The sequence below is a fragment of the Excalfactoria chinensis genome, chromosome 1, assembly GCF_039878825.1.
Source record: "Excalfactoria chinensis isolate bCotChi1 chromosome 1, bCotChi1.hap2, whole genome shotgun sequence".
In the NCBI taxonomy this organism is placed as follows: Eukaryota; Metazoa; Chordata; class Aves; order Galliformes; family Phasianidae; genus Excalfactoria; species Excalfactoria chinensis.
The window spans coordinates 180,300,423-180,324,440 of record NC_092825.1 but is presented as its reverse complement, the minus strand read 5'-3'; the positions used below and the strand labels follow the sequence as shown (position 1 = coordinate 180,324,440).

The 24,018-nt window shown below is 43.5% G+C and overlaps 1 protein-coding gene across 12 annotated transcripts in view; it reads right to left on the bottom strand.

The window, feature by feature from the left end:
* Positions 1-24,018, bottom strand: part of TENM4 (teneurin transmembrane protein 4) — a 598,985-nt gene that overhangs the window by 33,416 nt on the left and 541,551 nt on the right. For all 12 annotated transcript variants that reach the window (XM_072326955.1, XM_072326954.1, XM_072326960.1 and 9 more), the window contains 2 exons: positions 16,906-17,060; positions 13,199-14,076 (listed from right to left, as the gene is read on the bottom strand). In XM_072326955.1, coding sequence (XP_072183056.1) covers positions 13,199-14,076; positions 16,906-17,060 — 1,033 coding nt within the window. The remainder of the gene's footprint in view (positions 1-13,198; positions 14,077-16,905; positions 17,061-24,018) is intronic.

The window sequence follows — 24,018 nt, the reverse complement described above, 5'->3', positions numbered from 1 at the left end:
GCTAGGACCCAGAGGAAATAAGCCACATGCACACAGGTATTACAGTGTATTTTTCAATGAAAAGAAGAAGCAGAAAGCAGTGCTTAGAGGCATCCTGAATAGATGGAGGAAACATGCCACACTGAGCTGAGCTCAGGGCACAGGGCTGGCAAGGGGCTTCTGGAGGGAGGCTGTGGTAGGTTGAAGAACAGAGGGAAGCTCCACTGGCTTCCCTATGGAGAATTAATTGTTGGACCTTCTGGAAAGGTGGACCTTCAGGCAAACTGTATTTAAATAGTCAAGGGAAAATAGGAGAAAAATTAAGCAAAAGCAATCATTGGTAAACATTGGACTTTTTTCAAGTCAAGTCCTACCCCCAAGAAAACACATTATGTGGGGATGCAGAGCAAACGGTGGTTGAGCAGCTGACCACCTAGCAGTTGACCATTCTGCAGTACACAGCAGTGAGCCTCTGATGGAGCACAGCTCAGGGCACCATTCTTTACAGTGATGAAGTAACTCAAATGATATGTTAAGGAAAACAAGCTTAGAAAACACGACTGGAGAGGCAAAGCCAAAAGAAATAAGCTGCTTTACACCAGAGGAAACAAAGTAGGAACATGCCATCCTAAACTTGATTACTCTGAAAGGGATTATAATTAATTGTTTGTCTAATGAGGGTATAACAAAAGGTAACAAAACAAGGGAGATTGAGGTCAGAAACTGGAGAATGTTTTCCAGGCCAATGGTTGCTCCGAGCAGAAGAGCAGATGGAGCACAGGAGACCCCATTGACCAATGCTTGTAGGAAGAGGGGTAAGAAATATGTCAGAGAGGGTCCAGCTGTGGCTGATCAGCCCTCTTGGTCTGATGGTTGAGGAACTCTTCATCTTCCTCTTCAGGACCACTCTGAGCTGGGGAAAAAAACAACAGACCCCATCTAATAACAAAAAGGTGCTCCTGAATTGCAACTTATCGGAGTCCCAGGAGCAGCCACTGTGCTCCCTCTGCTCTATACAGAAAAACAAGTTTGTCTCTTCCATTCCCTTTTTGTCCATATCTGTCCAATGCTATTACTTTGCTTTTGACAACATGCTGGCAGTGGCTTTGCGTGAGGAAGGACTGGCAGAAAAGCAAATCCCTGTCCAAGTTTAATATTTAGCAGAGTGATTAAATAGGTGAGCTCATTGCAAGTCTACCTCACCCTCTTGGAGCCTGAGACATTGGGAAGTGAAATTTTTCTTGCCTGCTGGGCAGAGGGGGAGTTACAAAGGTAGAAGAAAACATTTGGCCATCCAGTGTCAGCCCATCATTCATGGGATTATCCGAGCATGGAGGAAGGAGCAGCCTTGCCCTTTCCTTTCATGACCTCGGAGACAAACCAGCTACTTGTGAAGTGGAAAAGAAGGGGGGAAAAAAACAGAAGGGATAAATTCAGGACTGCGCTGCAGGAGACTGGCAGGGACCAACGAAAGCCTTTTCAAGTGGCCAGGAGTGAATGGCTTGGATCTAAACCAAATCTCCTTGCAAAAGCCAGAGCTAATGCTCTCTCAGTTCCCTGTGCTCTGCTCTCTGTCTGCAGCTCTCCTGTTTGCAATGAGACGGGATGCATTTTGTCAGTGCTTTCTGCACAGTCATCCACACATCTCCACCTAAAAGAGTATGTAAGTAAGAACTAAAGGTATCACAGAAGACATCTTTATTGCATCTGCTGAGACAGGACACAAGGGACACATTTTAGTCTTTCCCTTGAGCAGAGAGAACAGCTATCACTAAAAGCATGTTACGTAACACCCCAGATTCTTCCCACTGTGACATCTATTGCTCACTATATAAAACAGCCTGAACTGTAAGGATAGACTTAGATCTCAAATGCTCTGATATTTAAGGAAGATAGGATCTGAATTGAGCATCTTTGACTTGGTGGTGCTTGGAACTGTAAGAGAAGAATCCTTCTATTGTATGAAAATCAGTTGAGTGTGGAACTGAGCCTGCATCACCCCTAAAACTACTGGCACAAAACTAGGCATGGTGCACTGGAGTCAGTGGGGTGACTTTGGTGCAACAGAGGTGTGAGTACAGAAGGAAGCAGGCTCACAGGTTAGGGACGCAAGAAAAGCAAAAGTCAGGATGGGAACAGGGAGTTCGTGTGAGGGACACGTGGCTGCTGTTGCATTTGAGTGCTGAGCCAGTGTCCTACGAGTCATACAATGACACTCAGCACCATGCTGACAGCCAGCACAAAACCTACACTTCCATGCAAGCCCTACTTACTCCCTACAGCCTGGGGCTCCCATTACTGTGTTCCCAGAAATCTGGGTAGGCCTCTTTGCTCAGGTAATTAGTGATAGAATGAGAAGTAACAGCCTTAAAGTTGCTCCAGGGGAGGTTCAGGTTGGATATTAGGGAGACTTTTTTCTCTGAAAGAGTGGTGATGCATTGGCACAGGCTGCCCAGGTGGTGGAGTCACCATCCCTGGAGGTGTTCAAGAACAGTGGAGATGCAGCACTGAGGGACATCAGCAGTAGGCATGATGGGGATGGGTTGGGGTTGGATTTGATGATCTTAGAGGTCTTTTCCAACCTTCTGATTCTATGATTCCAATCAGTGATTCTATGATTCTATGACTTCTCAACATTTCTCCACCCACCCATGTGGCTTCCCTAGCACCCTGGGGTTCAGTCATGCTACTTGGCTCATCTATGTTTGCAGCCTCTCATCTCATCATCGCTAAATGGCATTTTTCTGCTGTTCCGCAGTGGTAATGGACAAAGAGGCCAAAAAACTCTCTGCCTGTGCAAACTGGGTTAGGACAGCACAAAAAAATAAAAAAAGAGCATGGAAGAATATGATAGTGACTAAATTTCTGACCGTGCATTTTTCTTTTAAAGACAAAATGAGTCCATACACTAAGCACAATTAAATTGTCTTAATTGCCTGACTGACGTCACACGATGGCAGAGACCTTCACCAAGAGCAAGAATTTCCAATTGGGACTTTGTGTTCTGAGAAGTAAGGCTCATTTGGGGCCAGAGCAGCTTGTGCTGGTGTGCTGGAGTCAGTTTAAGATGTCTGCAAATGTGCATTAGGCTTTTGGCACCTCCTTAGTCACCACATTAGCCTCTGTCAGAAGTAACCTGGACCATCTGTGCTTGCTGTATTTGCACGAGCTGCTGCACCTCTGCCCAGGGACCTTCCAAGTGCTTGCTTTGGGGCTGCAAAGAGGTCATGCCTTACAGAGGGAGAAATGCGAGAAGGCAGCACAACTGAGCTGCTCCAGTTTTAATTATTGCTTTTTAATTAGTGGCAAGTGAAGTGTAAAACGCACATGCCCAGACTAAAGCTGCTTTGAGTGCTGTGGTGGCAGTGTGAAAGGAGGTGCTTAACACATTAAATCATAGAATCATAGAATGGCTTGGGCTGGAGGGGACCTTAAAAATCATTTAGTTCCAACCCCTGCCATGGGCTGGTTGCCTCCCACCAGCTCAGGCTGCCCAGGGTCCTGTCCAACCTGGCCTTGAGCACCACAAGGGATGGGGCACCCACATCTCTCTGGGCAGCTGTGTCAGCACCTCAGTGCCCTCTGAGCAAAGAATTTCCTGCTAATATCTAATCTAAATCTCCCCTGTTTTCATTTAAAACCATCTCCCCCCTTGACATGTAAAAAGTTCGTCTCCCTGCTGTTATATATTATTCCTCTCCAGTACTGGAAGGCCACTATGAGGTATTCCTGAAGCCTTCACTTCACCAAGCTAGACAGGCCCAATTCCCTCTACCTTTCTTCACAGGAGAGGTGCTCCAGCCCTCTGAGTATCTTTGTGGTCTCCTCTGTACCCACTCCAACAGCTCCACAACCTTCTTGTGATGGGGAATGAGTGACATGGCTGTGTTTGTTCCTCCCATCTCTGCTTCCATCCCTATAAAGACACTCCCAGAACTCATCCTCGCTTGGAGAGGAATGCCAAATGACTGGTCCTCATGTAGCTCTAGGCACATCTGGTGTCTGCGGTAGGATAAATCTCCCCTTGTCAGCTCATTCCACAGCTAAGCTCCATACGCCATGTTTCCACAGCCTCAGGATTTAGGGGTGGGCTGGTTTCCTAAGACTTTTGTGTTCTCCAAATGCTCTGAAAGCCCCAGAATTAAGGAGATGCTGAAGGAGAGCAGTGTGCGCACTCCCAGCAATGAATCCATCACCTGCTAATGCAGCTGCTGCCTCCCATTCAAACCTGCCGCAGAGCCCTGGCATTTGCAATTACAGTGACAATTATTAGGCCAGCAACGGAAGCTGTTGCCATCCATTCCCAATTGGAATCGTATTTAGCTAAGGTTCAATGCACAGAATTAAAATGGCATTTGGTGCTTATGAGGCCTAATTGTTAGCTTGTAAACATTCAGAGCTTTCATTTATCACATTACCATTGTGTAGAGACCTGGGCCTTGGGAATTAAGGAGAGCATCCTAAGTACCATCTATTCAAAAATCAATTCCTTGCCTGAGTCTCTGAGTTTCCTCAATTTCGCTTTTTCACATTTCATTGGTCTTTTAAAACTACAAGTCAAATAGATTGGAAAAAAATCACTGCAATAATATTGCGTTTAGAGCCAAAGTGTCCTCATGTACTTTGCAAACTATATTTTATGTGCGATTATACAGACGTGCACCCACTGCCTCTGAACAAGTTGTCTCTTCCCTATTTTTCAAACAATGTTAAACAGCACGTTAAAAATAAATCCATAATTGACAAACGCATACCACTCAAATATGTATGAAGGCAAGTCCTCTTCCTAACGACACACAGAACTTCTGACTGCTCAAAGGAGGGAAGTAAGGTCTCTCTTTCTAGCTATTCTTTATAATACTCATAATCACCTTGATTCTCTTCTAAACTTGGACTCCAGGTATACATTCTGGGCTCAAAATAGGACCTCACAACTTAGTGAGAGGAATGGTGATGACAACTGAATGGTATTATCATGGAGAAACTGTGGAGAAAAGTAATCTTGCTAAATGTGACAGAAAAGGATAGAGAATAAAAGTCAAATGGGTTTGTGTTTCTTATGCTTCGGTCTGCTGCAGTCATAGAAAGAGACCCTCACTTGCACTACTCTAAACTAAGGATGCCACCAAATCCCATAAAACTTGGTGTCTGACCTGAGATATCAGCTGGTGACAAAGGGACGTTATTAATGCAGCAATCTAGGTTTCCCGAAGTCAAGAGGTGGCCGCTCCTCTAAAGGTAATGAGTGTTATTTATCTCTGGCTTTGACTGCACAACCTTTGTGCCAACTGTGATGCAGATTGAGTCTGTATCTCACTGCTGGGTAAATGCTGACTATGATCCCACAGCACAAGAGACACATGGAGCTGTTGGAGCAGGTCCAGAAGAAGGTCACAAAGATGTTAAGAGATCTGGAAAGCCTCTCCAATGCATAGAGGTTGAGGGAACTGGGCTTGTTCAGCTTTTTTAGAGGTCGACGATAAACAATTTCCTCCTCCTCATCAGCCTCTTCTTCACGCCTCTTAGTCTTTCTTTTTGCAGAAGAAGGTACCTCGTCTGGATCGGCACCGAGAAAGGCAAAAAGAAAGCTGACTGAGATCCAAGGCTCAAGAAAGGAGTTCATACGGCGTCAAAACGAAGGTATCCTTGCCTGGTTGCTTCGCTGCTGGGACAACGGGGCCCACAGCCTGTCACTAGATGGTAATGAGGCACGCCAGCTAGGAAACATTTCCGGAGACACAGCTATCGACAGAGAGATTAGCAGATGTTCAGATGGAGATGCCACCCTCTGGGAGCGACTCTTAGCAGCTGTGAAAGTAAGGCACCCCTACAAGGCAGCTTTGAAGCTTAACGTTATTAAATGGGATACAATCCAAAGTGGTATCCAGTACCTGAGGGAAATGGCCATGGTGGAACTGTTGTACAACCCTGCGAATTTAAACGAACGTGATCCTGAGAATGTGAAGACCGATCCTGACATATGGCAGAAACTTACAAGTACAGCACCAGAGAAATACGCGTCATCACTGGCAACAACGTGTAAAGAATATGTGGACCACAACAGAAGGCCCGAAGTTAGTGAACTGATTAGGACACTTCAATACTTCGAACATCAGTTCTCCCCACTGTACACCGCCACTATTTCTGCCATCTCACAAGTAAAAGACCGGCTGGATGAAATGCACGAGAAACTATTTCCATTGACCAATCGTGACAAACCCATACAGGTATCAGCAGTGTCCAATGAAGATCAGAACGATCAAGGAAGTCTACTAAAGGAACTGATCAAACTAATTAAAGGTGATGAACACTACTCCTCACCTGTAAGATCAGAAGTCTCGGCAATTAGACGCACACGCTTCCCAGCTCGAGCAAGGAATAACAGTACAATTCCACCACGTGTTTCCATGTGGCGCTACCTACGTGACTGTGGAGAGGACATGAGGAAGTGGCATAACCAGCCTACTTCTGTTCTGCGAGCACGGGTGAGAGAACTACAGAATAGACCAACCACCAGTAGAGCTGCTCCGGTTATCACAGGTAACCAATAGAGGGGCCCTACCCTCAGTCAGGGGAGGGACAGGGATAATAGAATTTATTGGACTGTGTGGATTCGATGGCCTGACACATCGGAACCACAGGAATATAAGGCACTGGTGGATACTGGCGCACAGTGCACTCTAATGCCCTCCAGTCATGAAGGGACAGAATCAATCCATATTTCTGGAGTGACTGGGGGCTCTCAAGAGTTGACTGTGTTAGAGGCCGAAATAAGTCTCACTGGTAAAGACTGGCAGAAACATCCTATTGTGACTGGTCCAGGGGCTCCATGTATACTGGGTATTGATTACCTCAAAAGGGGGCATTTCAAGGATCCTAAGGGCTATCGATGGGCCTTTGGAATAGCTGCTGTAGATACAGACAATATTAAGCAGCTGTCTGTTTTGCCTGGCCTGTCAGAGGACCCGTCTGTTGTGGGGCTGCTACGAGTGAAAGAACAGCAAGTACCAATTGCTATAAAGACAGTACATAGACGGCAGTACCGCACTAACAGGGATTCCTTGCTCCCCATTCACGATTTGATTCGTCAGCTGGAGAATCAGGGAGTGATCAGTAGAACTCATTCCCCTTTTAACAGCCCCATATGGCCAGTGCGTAAAGCCAGTGGAGAATGGAGGCTAACTGTAGACTACCGTGGCCTGAATGAGGTAACACCTCCACTGAGTGCTGCTGTGCCAGACATGTTGGAACTCCAATACGAGCTGGAGTCAAAAGCAGCCAAATGGTATGCCACCATTGACATTGCTAATGCCTTCTTCTCCATTCCTTTGGCTGCAGAATGTAGGCCACAGTTTGCCTTCACCTGGAGGGGTATTCAGTATACTTGGAACCGTTTGCCCCAGGGGTGGAAACACAGTCCAACCATTTGCCATGGACTGGTCCAAACTGTGCTGGAACAAGGTGGTGCTCCCGAACACCTGCAGTACATTGATGACATTATTGTGTGGGGCAATACAGCAGAGGAAGTTTTTACAAAAGGAAAGCAAATAATTCACATTCTTCTACAAGCCGGCTTTGCTATTAAGCGAAGCAAAGTAAAAGGGCCTGCCCAGGAAATTCAGTTCCTAGGTATCAAGTGGCAGGGATGGAGCGCTCCAAAGCGATAGACAGGGCGAAAAGAGGGACGTTCCAGCCTGGGAGCGAGATTATATGTGTGTCCTCCTCCTCTGGTGATTCATCTCTGGCCGCGTTGTCCCCTGGGATATGTAGTTTCCTCCAAGGGCTGAGTACTCGGGATGCTGCCATTCCACAGATCTGGAGCATGAACCTTCCACACTTCCGCATACCCTCTGTTACACTTCCACATACCCTCTATTACACTTCCACATACCCTCTGTTACACTTCCACATACCCTCTGTTACACTTTCTTATACCACCAAAACAGTTCATACCGCACATGATGTCATGATGTAGAATATTGACAGCACAAAACCATGACACTGGGGAAGATAAGGCTGTGGAAAGACCTCCCTGTGGCCTTCCAGTACTTCAAAGGAGCTTACAAACAGGAAGGGACCAACTTTTTAGATGGGCAGATAGTGATAGGACAACGGATAATGAATTTAATCTAAAAGAGGAGAGATTCAGATTAGATCTTAGGAGGAAATTTTTAACTCAAAGGATGCTGAGGCCCTGGTACTGCTGACCAGAGAGCTGTAGGTGCCCCATGTCCAGGATGGATGGGACTTTGGGCAACCTGATCTGGTACTTGGAACTGAATGATCTCTGAGGTCCCATCCAACCCAAGCTATTCTCTGATTCTATGAATGTGGTTCTATGACCCTGCAATTTTATGATAACAGGTTCTGGTTCCCCAGTCCCTCAGACCAGAGCATGGAGCACCAACTGCTGCTGTTGTGTGGCGGGACCTCTCATCAGTCCTGGGGATACCAGGAAGCCATCCAAGCTCTTTCTCTACTAAACAGAGCCCGATGTTGTGGGTCAAAGCTTCCATTGCCTCCTGTTAAAAGGCCTGGTACCACATTACCCACTGCTCTCCAGTCAACCCCAGGACAGTTCTTGAGAAGTCCATGAGAAGGTTTTGAATTTCTTGGCTTGACTGCAGTGATGTGTGTGTATTTAACTCTGTGTTGGAGGAGGTGACATTCAAAACTAAATGGACATACAAAGGACCTGTGTGAAAGAGCCTCATCTGGGTTACATAATGCATAGAAGGTTTGACTTTGGCTTAGAAGGAAATTGAATTAATATACACTGATACCATCTCAATGAGCTAATCAAGATAAGTGCCATATTCTTGATTTAAACAAATACAGTAAACAAACACCCCCAAATCTGGATTCTGCAGTAGAGATAAAACTGCTGACAAGCATTGTGAAGGCTGGTAGTGATTTTTTCATGTCAAGTGCAAAAGCAGCAGCAACCAAAGTAGTCACACAGCATCCTTTGTCTTTGACCTGAGCTGAACAACAAGAAGCTGTTAACTTGGCAGAGTTTCCAGACCCACTTCCTTTGCCACTGATTACAATGTTACAGGCTGAAAGGGAAGGCAAATCTTTAATCCATTTACTGGATAAGCTGATTCGTAGGGCATTAATTGATGGTGAATGTCAAGGTACTAAAAACCCTCAAGGAAGTCCTAAATAGGCCTTTGGGGACAGGTTAATTACTGGAGGGAATTAAATTTCACTCTCAAAGGAAGGAGAAACTGCATGCCATCAGGTGCTGAACTTTAGTGCTAAACCCTATAAAGCAGGATTGTCACAGCAAGCATTGGTGAAGGAAGTGTGCATGAGAGAGCTGCGGGTGCTGCAAGCAGGTCCCCTTTTCTTGCTGAAATGAAGGGCCAGTGTGCCAATCTCAGCCCTTGGACGGGCTGGATTCTCTGGTATGCCTTTGATATAAGCTTCCAGTAGCAAGACAACACATTCCTCCTCCTTCTCTCCTCTCTAGAGTCATGCCAACATGCCCGTATATCGCAGCTGTACAATAAAAACTGAGAAATGACCTGCTGAGAGCACCAACCCAAAGAGAACTTGGGATACTGGATGTGTACATGTGTAGTGTTGTCACTCTTGCAACACCACTGCTCTTCTGTGGTGGTGTCTGGTTTACGATCCTCCTCAGACAGAGTAGTAGAGGTAAATCTTACAAGGGTGTTCTTCATGGGGCCACTGGTGCAGTGTAAACTTGCCAGCTGAATTTATGGTTACTCTTAACTTTTAAAGCAGTGGTGTCCATCCCGTCTGGGGCTATAAACAACCATTATCTGCAGAAAGAACCATCAAGCTTTTCCTCAGAGTCAGGTTTGATGTCTTTATTCCCTTGGCCACAAGCAAAACGGAAATGTGAGCTTCACTTTCCCCCTTAGCCAAGCTTGAACAGCACTCTGAGCACCTTCCAGCTGCTCAGGATCACAGGATTTCTCTAAATCACTTAAACTTCCACATTTCCCCAAGTTCTGATATAGAGACCAATAACCTGAAGTTTGAACCTTTTGAACATTGATTTGTTCTACATCATCTTCTTTGGCTCCTTGGGTACCAACGGATTTACATTTCAGCCTGCCATGCCTGAGGTTTGACTCATGCATATCTTCTATCTGGTGAAAATAAGGAAGGCACCCATAGTCATGATTTAAGATACCAAGAAATGGAGAATCTACTGCTTCTCACAGTTGGCTCTTCTACCACTAAGCTAATCTCAGCCTTAAAAAACGACACCATCCTGTCAGCTTTCATGTCTCTGCATTTGGTTTCTACCCCCTTGCCCTTCTCCTGCCTTTCTCTGCTAGACTGAGAGTTGTTCTGTAGGTGAGCTCTGTGCTGACATGCTGTGATCTACACAATTCCCAGTCTTCGCTGTGATAAGATAAACAGATCCAGCTGTTCTCATTCACCAGCATAAAGCATTTTCTCCTCATGAATGCATTTTTTTGTACGTTTTTCTGAGCACTGTTCAATTTTCCCCATCCTTCATAAACTGAAAACACCAGAACTGACAGTATTAGTCTCATTGCTGCTGTGCAGTGAGAAAATCAGCTCCCTTCTATTCACTGCAAGTAGAGTGCAATGAGTAAACACATGCATTTCTTTTGTCCATCCAAACAACAGGTTGGACAAATTTGCCATGGAATTAGGCTGAGAGCTCATACTGAATGGCTTGGGGATTTGATCACTACAACTCCTGAGAGCCAGTGCTCAGCCCCATTCTTTAGCTGGTGTCTGTTAGATGTGCACCTTCTTGTGTAAGAACATGCTATGCTTAAATGAAACTTATTTTATCAATATATCTAAGTATCTCACATGAATTTACTAATCTTATTTTTTCCAGATAATGCATGCAAAACCTGGATAGAATCAAGTCCTGACAATTCACCCTAAACAACCTGCTGCTGACTCCCCTTTCTGAGAATGTTCTTAAGCCTTTTAATATGTACTTTTCACAGTTGGAAAGATGGGGAGACTGATCTGTTTCACAAGTCCCTTGTGGAAAGGAGAGGAGAAAATGAGGAGAGGCGGTTTCCAGTTCAAGCAGGGAAAATTTAAACTGAGCATATAAAACGCCTTCTGACAGTAGCAGTAAGATAGGTAAAGACTTTCTACTCACTAGCAGTATTTATGAATAGATTAGATAACTTTGATAGGATCCATTTGAACAAACTGTAGACATCTGCAGTGCAAACATCTCTATCTGAGCTAATCATTCTGGACTACATTTACAGAGAAAAACTTTCAGCATATTACCTGTCTCACCACATCCTAAAGCTGATACATGATATAACTCATCCCAAACTCACCTCAGTAGTGAGTGTTTCTCTCCCGTGCCTACAAAGGGAGGTTGAGGTAACTAATTCAGATATAGACTTTTACCCTGTAGCTGTATGAAGTTACATCAGAATCTGTCAGGAACAGTTAAATTGAGATAACTGATCACAGGTTTGGATGAGAATCTCTGAAGACACATTCCCACCTCTATTTTCAGTGATGCTGAGCTATCACATAGTGCTGACTTGCTCTAGTCAAGATTCCCATAGAGTAACCACTGGAGAATATTGTCTTTCATTTAGCTCTAAAAAGCTTTCTTATGACTCCTCTGAAGTGCATAAGAGGACCAGAATGATGACTTTCACAAATGCTTTATTTTGTTGGATAGCAAGAAATAATGGATTACTGTTATAAATGTATCCACAGAGTAAGCTGGATTTTAGCTACTGACTCATTTCATCTCCTTTACGCTTTCAGTTACACTTTTAAATAAAAGAATATGTTTTTGGTATAAATTTGACCACTATTAGCTGTAATGTTTAGGTTGCTTTGCTGTCCATGCCTACATCTGTTTTCAAGCACAGGAAGTATTGGATTCTTTGCAAAAGGAAAACATCGCCTTGATTTAGCACGATGATCCTGATAATATAGCAGGTTTTCAACCCTAGAGAGAAAAACACCCCGTCTTTACACACTAAAGCCTTCCTCAAGCAAAATCAATGTAAGAGACGGAAGGGTATTAACTTTGATTCACTGAGGAATATTGCTGTAGTAATTGCAAGCAGAACATTGATGGAATGCAAATAACTTTTCAAAAGATTCATCACAGAGTTTCCATCAGTTCTTTTAACGGCAGGAGCAAAGAAACTCAAAACTGGGACTGGAACATTTTAAAGAACGAGCCAAAGCAACTGCATAACACAAGACTATTTAGGATTAGCCAGCTTTCCTTCCCTGAGTCTCTTAGTTTTCTTTTTCTCCCAGTTTTTGTCTTTGTAATCTTGGGAACTGTCTATTCCAGCCAAATTGGTCTTCTACAGTGAGTGCATGATTACGGTATCTGAATGCTACCATGTAAACATTCAAACCATTTGGGGAATGGTTCCTAAGAGGGACATTTAAAAAAGGCTGGAATTTGAGAATAAAAAATGGAACTAAGGAAGAGTGGGGTGGCTCCTCAACAGCAGGATGAATCTGTAGACCATCCTTCTAGATGTCTTATTTAATTTCCTATTTGACGTTAGAATTATACTGTCTTCATGCTATTTATACGCAGAGAACTGCTAATAGTAATACAAAATCAAAACAAATTTTTAAGTCACTGCCATCTCTGTTTTTTTTTTTTTTCAGCCCATCCTGCCTTCTCTCTGCTCAAAATTCATTGGGCAGGGATGGTCCTCAGCAGCTCTGAGACCTATTTGGCCAACTATAACAATAAAAACAGAACAGACCATGAATTACAGAACTGTTTTCTGAGCAAGCTGCCATTAGTCATCAGCAGCAGTCATTTTACATCAGCCACTTTAAACAACTCAGAAAGACAACAGATCATAGAAGTAGGTGAAAAGCTGAGAGAAAGAGGATCGGATGGAACTTCCACTCTTCCAATGCTTCCAAAGCCAAGCAAAATTCTCTGCCATGCAGCCTAAATTTCTAGTCCCAACTACAGTTAAGGAGAAGCAGGTGTCCAGATTCCTTAGGCGACTCAGAAAAATTCAGTATAAACTTTGTGTGAAGTTGATTTTGTAGGGAGAGTTGATTCAAATTCTAACACACAGCCAATTGGATGTTTTTGTGTGATCTAACATTCCCTGTTCTGAGCATTATATCTGAACTATACTCCTGTCAGTGGAATTGAGAATCTATCAGCTTTACATGGATCTGAGAACACAGAATGAAGACAGCTGCATAATACTCAAAACATACTTACTCGTAAAAAGTTGTCCAGCCATTTTCATTACTTTTGGTGGCAAGCAGACCAGAGTTGCCATGGTAAGTCATCATGGCCACTTCATGACCCTGTGTGGTTACACTCTTGAGTGCGCTGTTGGTACCAATTGTCACCCAGTAGACTTGGCCATCGGGCACGACCAACCAGAGGGGCATCCCCGTGGAATCTCTTCGGATATTGACTAAGTTGCCATTGTTGTCAGTGATCAGGGTTATATCTCCATCTCCAGAATAAGTAAAATTGTAAAGATAATCTCCAGTGGTAAGGCTCTGAGTATACAGGTGCTTACCGCTGGTGTCAAACAAGTAGAGTTCCTGATCTATGGGTGAGGATAACTCATACATATTTTGTGTGTTGAGGAATGGTTTGTTTTTCCGTATAAAGCGTATTCGGATATTTCCAAGATCAGCAACATACAGCTCTCCATCTGCACACACTGCAAGGGAGGATGGAGCATTCAGTTTGGCATCCTTGGCGTAGCCATCATCCCCTGAGAAGCAGTCACAGTTAGCATCATTCTTGCAGTCACAGCTGCTTGGTGCACCGGCAACGAGAGAAATCTCACCATTGGTGGTAACCTGCCTGATGCGGTTGATCTTTTTCTCATCAGTTTCAGCAATATATAGGACCCCATTATGTGAGACAGCCAGGGCAGTCGCAGATTCCAGGGTGGCGTGTATTGCCACCTTGCTAAGGAGAAAGTGGTCCATCCCTGGGACTTGGCAGTGCATGGGCCTCCCTGCCACTATGCGCACTTGGTGGTTCTCAGAAATCTGTAACACAACGTTGTTGTCTAGCACATACAGAGAATTATCCATCGGGTTAACTGCCAGATCCGTGGGCCACTCCAGACGAACCTTAATGGCAAAAAAAGCACAAGAAAATTATTACAATGAGGTCTTTATTCAACGTGTGATTGACATAAATCAATCTCAAGTGATTGGTTTCAAGTGACACATCCCAGTTATACACTGATAATCCACGGTCACAAAGGCTGGTAACATCATGAGTGAGTGAGTGCTAGAAGGTCTCTGTCTCTAACTCTATTTGTGCAAGATTCTCTTCTGTTAAGAGTGACTACTTTTTTAGTTGTCAATCCAATACAACTCAGGGTCTCTTTACAGTAAGATATGCATTTTCTTTTTTACTGTGTAGGAGCCAATCAGTTGCTTAAATGTTTTCTTAACGGTGCCTATTCCCCATTTGCAGGCATGTGAAGGGAAACTGGAAATGAAAAGCTTTAAAGAAGCTCCTGGTAACCTCCAGGAAGACTTTTAAATAGATTTTCAATGAGCTACAAACAAACAGCTATTCTGGTTGTGTGTTGCCTTTCAGTCAGCCAGGCAACTCCAAGTTGGAGCTGGTGGATTTGATATCTACTGGTTAACTGAGATATTGGCCAGTTGGTGCCATTATCCCCACTTCTTTTTGTAACTTGTTAATTTTTATTTTCTTTTGTGTACTCAGTGGCATGATGCTGTGACTAAGAGCTCTGGGAAGGGCACGCACCAAGCTGTGCCATTATGAAATGCCCCTCTTTCCTTGCTGCAAATCTTCTTCCACCTTCCATCTTGGTTGTTTCATATTCTTGGTTGTTGTACGTTCTTGATTGCCTGAAGTGACTAAGTTAGGGGTATTTAGTGTCCATAAGGTAGCTTATTGAAAAGAGGTTCCAATAAGAATACATTCAAGCCTAGTGCATTGTCCCTCATTGTGACTTGTGGAGCAAGAAGAGGCCAAGAGTCACACAAAAGGTTCATACTTCATATTCAGCCTGTAGCTGAACACATCTGCCACAGCCATTCTTTACTTTTGTTGCTTCTATTCACATTTAAATTCTTTTTCAACTTCCTTTTATAAAACAAGCAAACAAACAAACAAACATTGGTTGCAGTGTATTCAGTTCATTATGCCTTCTAGTGGCTGGGCTTGTGAAGCTGTTTCATGGCTAAGCAGTGTGCCAAGTTCTGCCTGGTCCGATTCTCTGTTCACAAAATCTCCTTTCTTTCCTCAGCTCCTGGCCTATTTTAACCCTTTCTATGGTGAAACATTATAACCCTTCAGTAACACACTTACTCATCATTTCCAATAATCCTTAAACTCCTCAGCTTTGAATTAGCATCATGAGCAGAGTTTTGAACTGACTGCTTTTAACTGTTCTTAGAAACCACTCCCTGTCAACACTGACTGCTAAATATTTCATGTTCTCACATCCCAGGCAGCCTCAGGGACCTGACAGAGCCAGGCCACTGCATATGAACCTGGTAGAGGTTTTGTGTTGTGTTGATTTTTCCTGTATTTATTCATTTTTTCCTTCGTTAATCTTGTCTTTGGCACATCTATTCAGAACACAACTGGTTAATCTGTCCGTGCCAGTACAGGTTTATCTAGGAATGGCTCCCATTACTTTATGACAGAAGAAAAAGGCTTTAGATGTTACATTTTAGCTCATCTTAGAAACACCTAAATATGACATTGGTAGGCACAGAAACCACACAACTTGCCCAAAAATAATTGTTAAAACTTGAATCTACAGTGGCCTTCTGGTAACTGCCCCTGAAGTTCAGATAAAGAAAAATAACATGCCTGCAAGATGAGAAACATACTACAAAATGGCCTTTAACCATCAAAATTTGCTCCTGTAGAAGGCACCAGAGCTTTTAAACTCATAATTTCAGCTTGTTCATAAATTGCAGACGGTGGGAAATGGTTGCAAAGAAGCAAGAATAATCTTTTCAAATTAGAAGGAAAAACAAGAAGAACAGATTCCACATGGGAGCATGGAAATTATCTAGGTAGCTACAAAAAGGAAACCCCACTGACATCTATTGTGGCTGAATAACAGTACTTAGCCCTCCAGCTATGATCTGTATTTTCATAAGAGAGGGTAACGTTCCTTTAGCCAGGCAAATCACCAGAAGCTCAAAGATTTCAAAGGACAGCATCTCTAAACTGGCACAATTTGACAGGTTGGCCAGTGCTCCACAAAACTGAGTGCTGGACCGTAACAGACTTCTCTCCTCCATTATCCAGAAGCAAAGCAATCATCAAACTGAGATTTCTTTTTCTCTCTCCTTTTCCCCTCCACCTTTAAGCAGCAGGACTAAAAAGCCCAGCATGACGGTAGCTGCAACCAATTTGCAATCCGATGCAATTCAAGATTCTTGTTTTCCTGCTGTTGCTAATTTTGGCACCGCAGCCTCTGATCAGTATTTCCTAGATGTTAATTTGTTTCAGGCCTAAAATTGCGCTGGGCCAGATCAGAATGGAAGGAAGTACTGTAAAAAGCAATGGTTTGCTACGCTGTTATAACAGAGCAAGGCATATCCCCACTAAGATGAATACTGTTGCCTGTTCTTTTTAATTTAAAATAACAAGATCCTTGAGGAATGAGCCTAATGAAACTTGCTTTCCCAGGAATCTGAGTCTCACAGCTGGTTGGGAGCTGTGAATGGTGTCTTAAAATCCATCTCTCCAGAAATTCTCTGAGTTCAGTCAGTTAGGTCTTCCCTTCCGTCTTTATAGGATCTTCCTTTTTGACCCAGTCATTTTCATACCACAAAATATGCAGGGATACAGTTCTCCTTATGTCTCTTTGTCAAACTTGTGGAGGCACACAGACATGCAGACAAGGTGAAAGCATAGGATTCTGTTTGGTAGAAAACCAAACAAAAAGGTTGTCTTACCTGAGAAATGTCCATGACAGAGTCACAGCTGAGAGGCCGAGCAGATGTCAAGTCATTGGAACCCAATACTGTTGAGATGATCCCATTCTGATCAATCCTCCTGATCATAGTGCCATCTACAAAGTAAATAAGTCCAAACTTGTCCACGGTGATGCCTAGGGAAGAAAAAAGTCAGTTGGAAAGGAACAGCAATCTAAAAATATGTGATGAATGCAAGACAGCGTCCGGTCTGGCCCATGAAAAAGTAAGACTGCAGTTTGATTGGGAACAACACATTTTCTGGCATTCAAAAAGGATGAGTTGGACGCACAGAATTCCTGGATACTGGGAGCTCTGAAGCAGTACCATTACACTGAAGGCACTTCCAACCTTTACAGGCACATAAAGCAATTTAGAAATCCCTGGAAAATATGGAATAGCGCATGGCATCCAGCAAGCCCCTGAAAAGAATAGGTTTTCTAATAGTTGTGTGTCTGATATGTTCAGAAACATGATGCCTTGCTCTTAGTATGCATATCAAGCCATGCGTGTGAAAACGTCACCTTGGTGTAATGTTTCAGAGACAGTGAAGAGAACACCTATGAAAGACTCGTCAGGTCAAATGCCAGGTGACTTAGGTGTGGAAGGGTCTCTCCTGGAACAAGCCCACCAATTAACAGTAACTCACCTGTTTCTGAATATGGCTAGGTGATTTATATCACTGCTCAAACCCCTCTCCGCCGACATGCTCCCATCACTGGATATGAAGTCTGTCAACAACAGTTGAAGACTGCTGATTCTTGTTTCCTTCCCTACAGATATGTGCTATTTCCCTTCCCCCCTAGGCGTCATTTCTGAAGTACTTGTTATGTTAGCACAACCTCCTTTAATCCTCTTTATCCCAGGCTAGCCATACTCTGCATCTTTCATCAGAGGATTTCATGGTGCTTTACACTTACTAATTAGACCTCATAGCAGTCTGTGGGTGTGATCATCTTAATTTTACATATCAGGAAAATAAGAGATAAAGCAATTTTCACAAGGTCATGGAGAGTACTCATGACTAAAGACGGAATAAGAAGTTAAGAGCCCCATTCACCTCTCTTTTATGCCAGTATAAATTAAAAATAACTCCGTGGATACTAATAGAGTCGTTCATCTCATCTATCCCACGGTAGCAGAATGCTGTGTGGCATAATATTTGAGTATCTCCAGACACTCAAAGAATGTAAAGGAACAGTAAAGTAAAAGAATGTAGAAGCCTGCAACGTCCTTTCCTATCCAAATGAAAATTCTGCTTGGAATACATGAATATATGAATATCAGGATCCTTCTGCTTGGTTTCTTTCGCTAGCAGAGTAGCAATCACTTGGCAAAAAAGTTGACGTTGCATTGTGCATATAAGTACGTATCTGGAGCTCTTTCAATCAGCAGAGAGAAATAACTATTTCTAGGGTGAAATGTGTATCACCCTAAAGCAGATATCCATGAGAGACTATACGAATCCTTCTAGAAGCACCTTTTCCTTCCTACTCATTATGAGACTACAGTGAATATTTGAAATATTTCAAACAAGGGGCATGGTTTACTGGGCATGGTGGTGATGGTTGATGGCTAGACTAGCTGAACCTAGTGGTCTTTTCCTTTATGCTCCTATGATTTCCAAGGGAAACATTTGTCTGTAGACAGATAAAGTCAGTGACACGAGTCCTCTCTACGATGCTTTTTTTTGGCTGTCATCATGGTGACAGATATGATGGAAAATCTGTTCCAGATAGAAAGACTTGAGAGAGCTTCTGAGAAGCGATGAGATCTTGTGCTTCTCCAAAATGCTGTTTTACAGCCAGATCTCCTTGCTTGAAACATTTACTCTCAGACTTTCATCCGCTGTGAGGAATGCTGTGAAGTACACATGCAGCAGTTCACAGATTAAAAGTTTTTGCCCTTCATGCAGCAGGGACTAATCCCCTGATTGCTTTGGAAATTAAAATCATGGCCTTCAGCCAGCACTGTAACTATTGTATGGGCTTGGAGCCATGGAGGTGGATGATAAGTGGAAAAATGTATCATGTTTGGTCCTACAGATATCTACAGCGGAAATGAAATGACACAGAAGATAATCTAGCCTGGAAGTAATGGCAAGAAAGCCTCATTGTTTGAGGGAAAGAACAAACTTTTGCATTTATCTGAGGCAAAAGAAAGAATTCGAATAAAACTGCAACCTGTAGAGTCAAAGTCAGTTAGGAGTCGAGACACCGATGTTGCAGACCACTGAGCCGAATGGGAGCTGTGTGTTTTTGCTGGGAGGTAAAAACTGCATTTTCTTTAGTCCTTCACAGCATCTCCCTGCCTGAAGGGCATCGCTTTGACCTGGATTGGATATCTGACCAACAGAGCAGTGAGGTTTCAGAACAGCCTCTAGGGCGATAAGGAAAAAATTACTTCTTGCTTCTTTTAAGATCAAGTTCATTAATTTTGGGGGGGATTACATGACAGGATTTCTGAGATAATGGATGACAAGACTAAATGACCCAAAAGATTGCTTCTAGTCCTACGTTCCAATACCTGTGTTTAACTTATGCCAAGACAGAGCTAATCTCAGCAGGACCATGATACAAGACACTCAAACAGGAGTGGCAAGAACTTTTTGCACACCCAAATGCTAGAGAAGAAGCCACAGCAGTGGCAACCGCTTATTCCTACTATGCAATGTCACAGAATTATAGAAAGGTTTGCTTTGGAAGGGACCACAAAGTCCATCCAGTTCCAACTCCCTGCAGCAAGCAGGATTGCCAGCCACTAAAATCAGGTTCCCTAGAGCCCCATCCAGCCTGGCCTTGAACACCTCCCTCCAGCTGAACACCTTGAACACCTCAAAGCATCAGCTGTATCTTAGCACTTTGTCAAAAGGTGCAGGGAGATCTGGAGGGATAGACATCAATATTCACTTGCATCCATGGCTTGAAGGAAGTTGTCTTTACCTGTCATGACATCTGTCAGCATCGTGCCCTAGGTGACACACCTCACAGTAAGCCATACTGGATGCTGGCACATGTCACCTGTCACAGGCATCTGCTGCCAAAGGTTATTGCTCCTCTAATTATTTTTGCCCACCGTATGGCAACTTCTTTAATGTTTGGTGGTGTTTGTTTGACAACCAGCAATACAACTGAGCACTTAAAGCAGTGTGGTAGACCAGCTCTTACAGAGGAGTGCTTACTTGCTCTTCATTGTCTTTTGTCAAGCACAAGGGAACTGGGAACCCTTGCTAGGTTCACAACCAGCACTTTTCAGGGTGCCTGTCCATTACTCTGCATGACAGGTCAAAAGGCAGCGAAGGGTGGCAGATTGGATAATGTGATTTTAAATGAGGCAGAATTTCTCTCCTAGCGAGTTCCATGTGGATTGGACTGAATTTATCAGCAGTGTGTGCTGACAGAAGCTCCCAGTACTCAGTGCCAAGCTCTGATGGCTGTTCTGATTAACCAGTTACAGCAATAACAACCTGTGTGCACCTTGGCTCGGAAGCCGGCTCTGATCGGTTGATATAGCACAACTTTATTCTGCATTCCGGCTTAGACAAAGAGCTTGCACACCTGAATAAGTTGAAGAGGGATGGTAAAGTTACCACTTATCATCCTGCTCGGGTGCCACAGCAGGTGTATGCCCTCTTATCACAGAGCACTTCTCTGCTTATCCCTCCTTCACAGAAACCAGGCAATCTCAATTACATTTTCTAAGACGCTCTGCAGGGTAACAAAGTTTTCAGTCTGTTTAAAAGGTCTGATTTCTGTTTCCACATGCCCCTCTCATGGCAAAAACTCCAGTCCCTTCCTCAGTTCAGCTGGTTATCTCAGAATTCAGTCTAATCCCCAAACCCTGGAGTGCCCAAGTCCATGCTGGATGGAGACATGGCAACCTGATCTGGAGAGGGGCAGCTGGCCCACAGCACAGGGTTGGAGCTTGATGGACTTCAAGGTCCGTTCCAAACCAACCCATGCTATGATTCTATGATTGATTCTAATTCCAAAGGAGAGCTTGGATATCCAACAGACAAGTCTTTGGACTTGCAGAGAGAAAGAAGCATCCCACGGTTTCCTTGCAGTAGGTTGGAGAGGTCAAACCACACCTATTGACAGGAATTTCTGTTTCCTTTCTGATTATGGCATAGTCCCAGTGTTGGGTAGTGGGCACAGAGAATGGGTAATTCGCATGTTATGCATGAAAAGCCAAAGGCCTTGGGTCGCTTTGACAGAAGGCTCCTCTCAGGTTTCCATAGTAACATAAGGGGAATTGAAGATCTGCAGCATACAGCTCAAAGTTCAGTCTCACAGTTACTAAGAGAAAACATCTGCTGCCACAAACCAGGTGGTGTTGCAGACCCACATTTTGATCTTCGAGTTATGAAATACATACATAAGGAAATCACGTTGATTCAGTGGGCGATATTGGTGGTAGGTGGGCAGCTGGATGAGATGATTTTAGAAGCATCTTCCAAGCTTAATGATTCTACTTAATGATTCTATGATTCCTCCTGGATAGCCAGAGATCCCATAAGAAACCAGGGCTTGGAGCACCACATGCATCACACCAGCGAGTTGTGCTGATGGAAAGTTGTGACGTGATGACATTTGCTTGAAATGTCAGGACCTTGTAGTGTGAAGAGGTGACAGCACAACGTCCCACTGCAAATAGCTGCTGGAACACAGGGAGCTTGTTCTAAAAATGAACCACTAGAAGTGACTGCACTGCACTTCTAGCTCTACTTATGGGGAAGAAGAAATGGATGGGGAGAATCCTTTTAAATGAAAAAAAAAAAAAAAAGTTGGTGCTAAAGGAATACAGATTTGGAGCTTGCTTGTCAGGCTGGATGCTGAACGACCGGGTGATAAAATGGCAGATGAAAATCAATGTCAATAAGTACAGAGGAACTCACAGGGGAAGGAGTAATTCTACCTACCCATACGCAATGACAAGCTGCAAAATAGCTCAGAGGAGTAAAGATTTTGGATTTCCTGAGAGAAGTTCTTTGCAAAGATCAGCTGGGTGCTCTGCGTTAGTCAAGAAAGGAGATAAAAGACAGGAAAGCACTGTTCTGGTTGCAAAAAAGAACACTTCTCCATACTGTAGCTAAGCAAGTTCTGGAAATTAATAGCACAAGACGTCCTCCAGGGGAATAAGGAAGGTGTTCAGGGAGATTACTCAACAAATTGCAGGTGTCATCGAAGCACAGGTCCAGGTGCAGCTTCTTTAGAAATCCCCTGATTAGAGTCTGGGTTGTTAGCAGGGCAGCATAACTCTGCTGTTGCCCCTTTCCTTGTGCGTCTTTTCTGGCCAAATTAAGAGATGACATTTAGTTCAATAAGCCTCTGGTCTTCCTTGAAACGTTCACTTGATTCCTACTTGACAAAATCGGAACAGCTTGTGGAGGGCTCAGTTTCCTCTTCTAATTCTGTCAAGCTCAAGAACGCTTAGCGAACAACTGAGATTCTGTTTACACATTCAGCAGGACACAGTGAAGGAAGCAATCTGTCCCAAATTAATTACTTCATTTTGCATTGTTTTTGCGGTGCTAAATGAATGAGATCCCCGCCCCCAGCCCTGTCCCTTCTGAAACCATCTTCCAACCGTATCAGACTTGTCATGGCAATCTGTCTTAATTGCAAACTCCTTGGTAATTTCTCTGCCACATTTTTCTCAAGGAGAACCACTGGTGAGTACTCAGATGAAAACAAATGCTCTGACAAGCTGGAGTTTTAATTTTTTCTTGAGATTGCTTGTAGAAGAGGATTGCTATTAGCAGATGATAATTAGAAAGTGGTAACACTTGAATTTGCAAGGATATATTGAAATCCACTAGAATGTGAAAGGGCTAGTGAATCATGGAATGCTCTGGGTTGGAAGAGACCTTTGGGATCATCTAGTTCCAAGCCCTCTGCTGAATGCTTCCAGGGAGGGGACATCTACAACCTTGCTGGGCAACCAGTTCAAATGACTGGGAGTATCAGCTATGACAAATATCCTGACCAAACAAGTGCCATTGCTATTGCATCTGTCGAGCTACCTGTCCTGTTGATTTAACTGTGCTATTAATTTCCAGAACTTGAAGACCTACCTCGATGTGATGCTTGACTGGTCCAACAGGTTAAAGGTAGATCCAAAAGACCCAGAGAAGTGACGAATGCCCCATCATTGTGGACATTCAAGGTGAGTTTGGACAAGGGCTCTGAGTGCCTGATGGAGCTGTGGGTGTCCTTGTTCATTGCAGGGGGGTTGGACAAGATGACCTTGAAAGCTTCCTTCCAGCTCAAATGGTTCTGTGATTCATTTTTATGAATTTGATACCCCACGACTGATCCACCAGTTTTTATGAATTACAGTTTTTCATCTGGCAGGATTCTATTCTTTCAGTATTTTTCTAGCCATCTTCAAATACAAGCTAATTAAAAGCTACTTAATTAAAATCATGAAATTGAAGGCAAGACCTTCCTTCCTTACAACTTTTGAACAAGCTGCAAAGATGTCCGTAAAATACATATCTATTATCTTCAATTAAAAATTAACTTTAGCCTTAAAAAGTCTCATGAAGACCAGTGATCCTTAAAGAGGTGAACTCCCCAAGTCCTGCTCTAGCCAGGTGATATTTCTATAGCTACAGAATCATTTTCTGACGTACTCTGGTCTTTCACTTCCTTTGCCAAGAGAGGGGAGCAGAGGGTAACCTGAGGACTACTGGTTACTTGTACAAGAAGTCACTTTTATTTCAAACTAATATGCAATGCCTTCACACCCAGGAAGAAAGCTTGCCAGTGTTTCTGCTAGGATGCACTGCACTGAAGGTATAAACAATGCTGACACTACACTGTCAGTGTGAGTTTTCACTGTTAATCATTTATTGAGGTGAATGGGAAGTGAGTCACACCTGCCAAGGCTATTTGTCTCAGTAGGCACTGCAAACTTGGGCTAGAACCAGATCACAGAACAGTATTTGCAAACTTTCCATTGGAGGTGTGGGCTCTCTGAATTATTATTTTCTTGTTGTCATTTTGCTTCATGTCATTTCCTCTTTCACTCTCAATTTACTTCTGTTCCATGAAATTTCAGAGCTATGAGGAACGAATGCATGCATTCTGC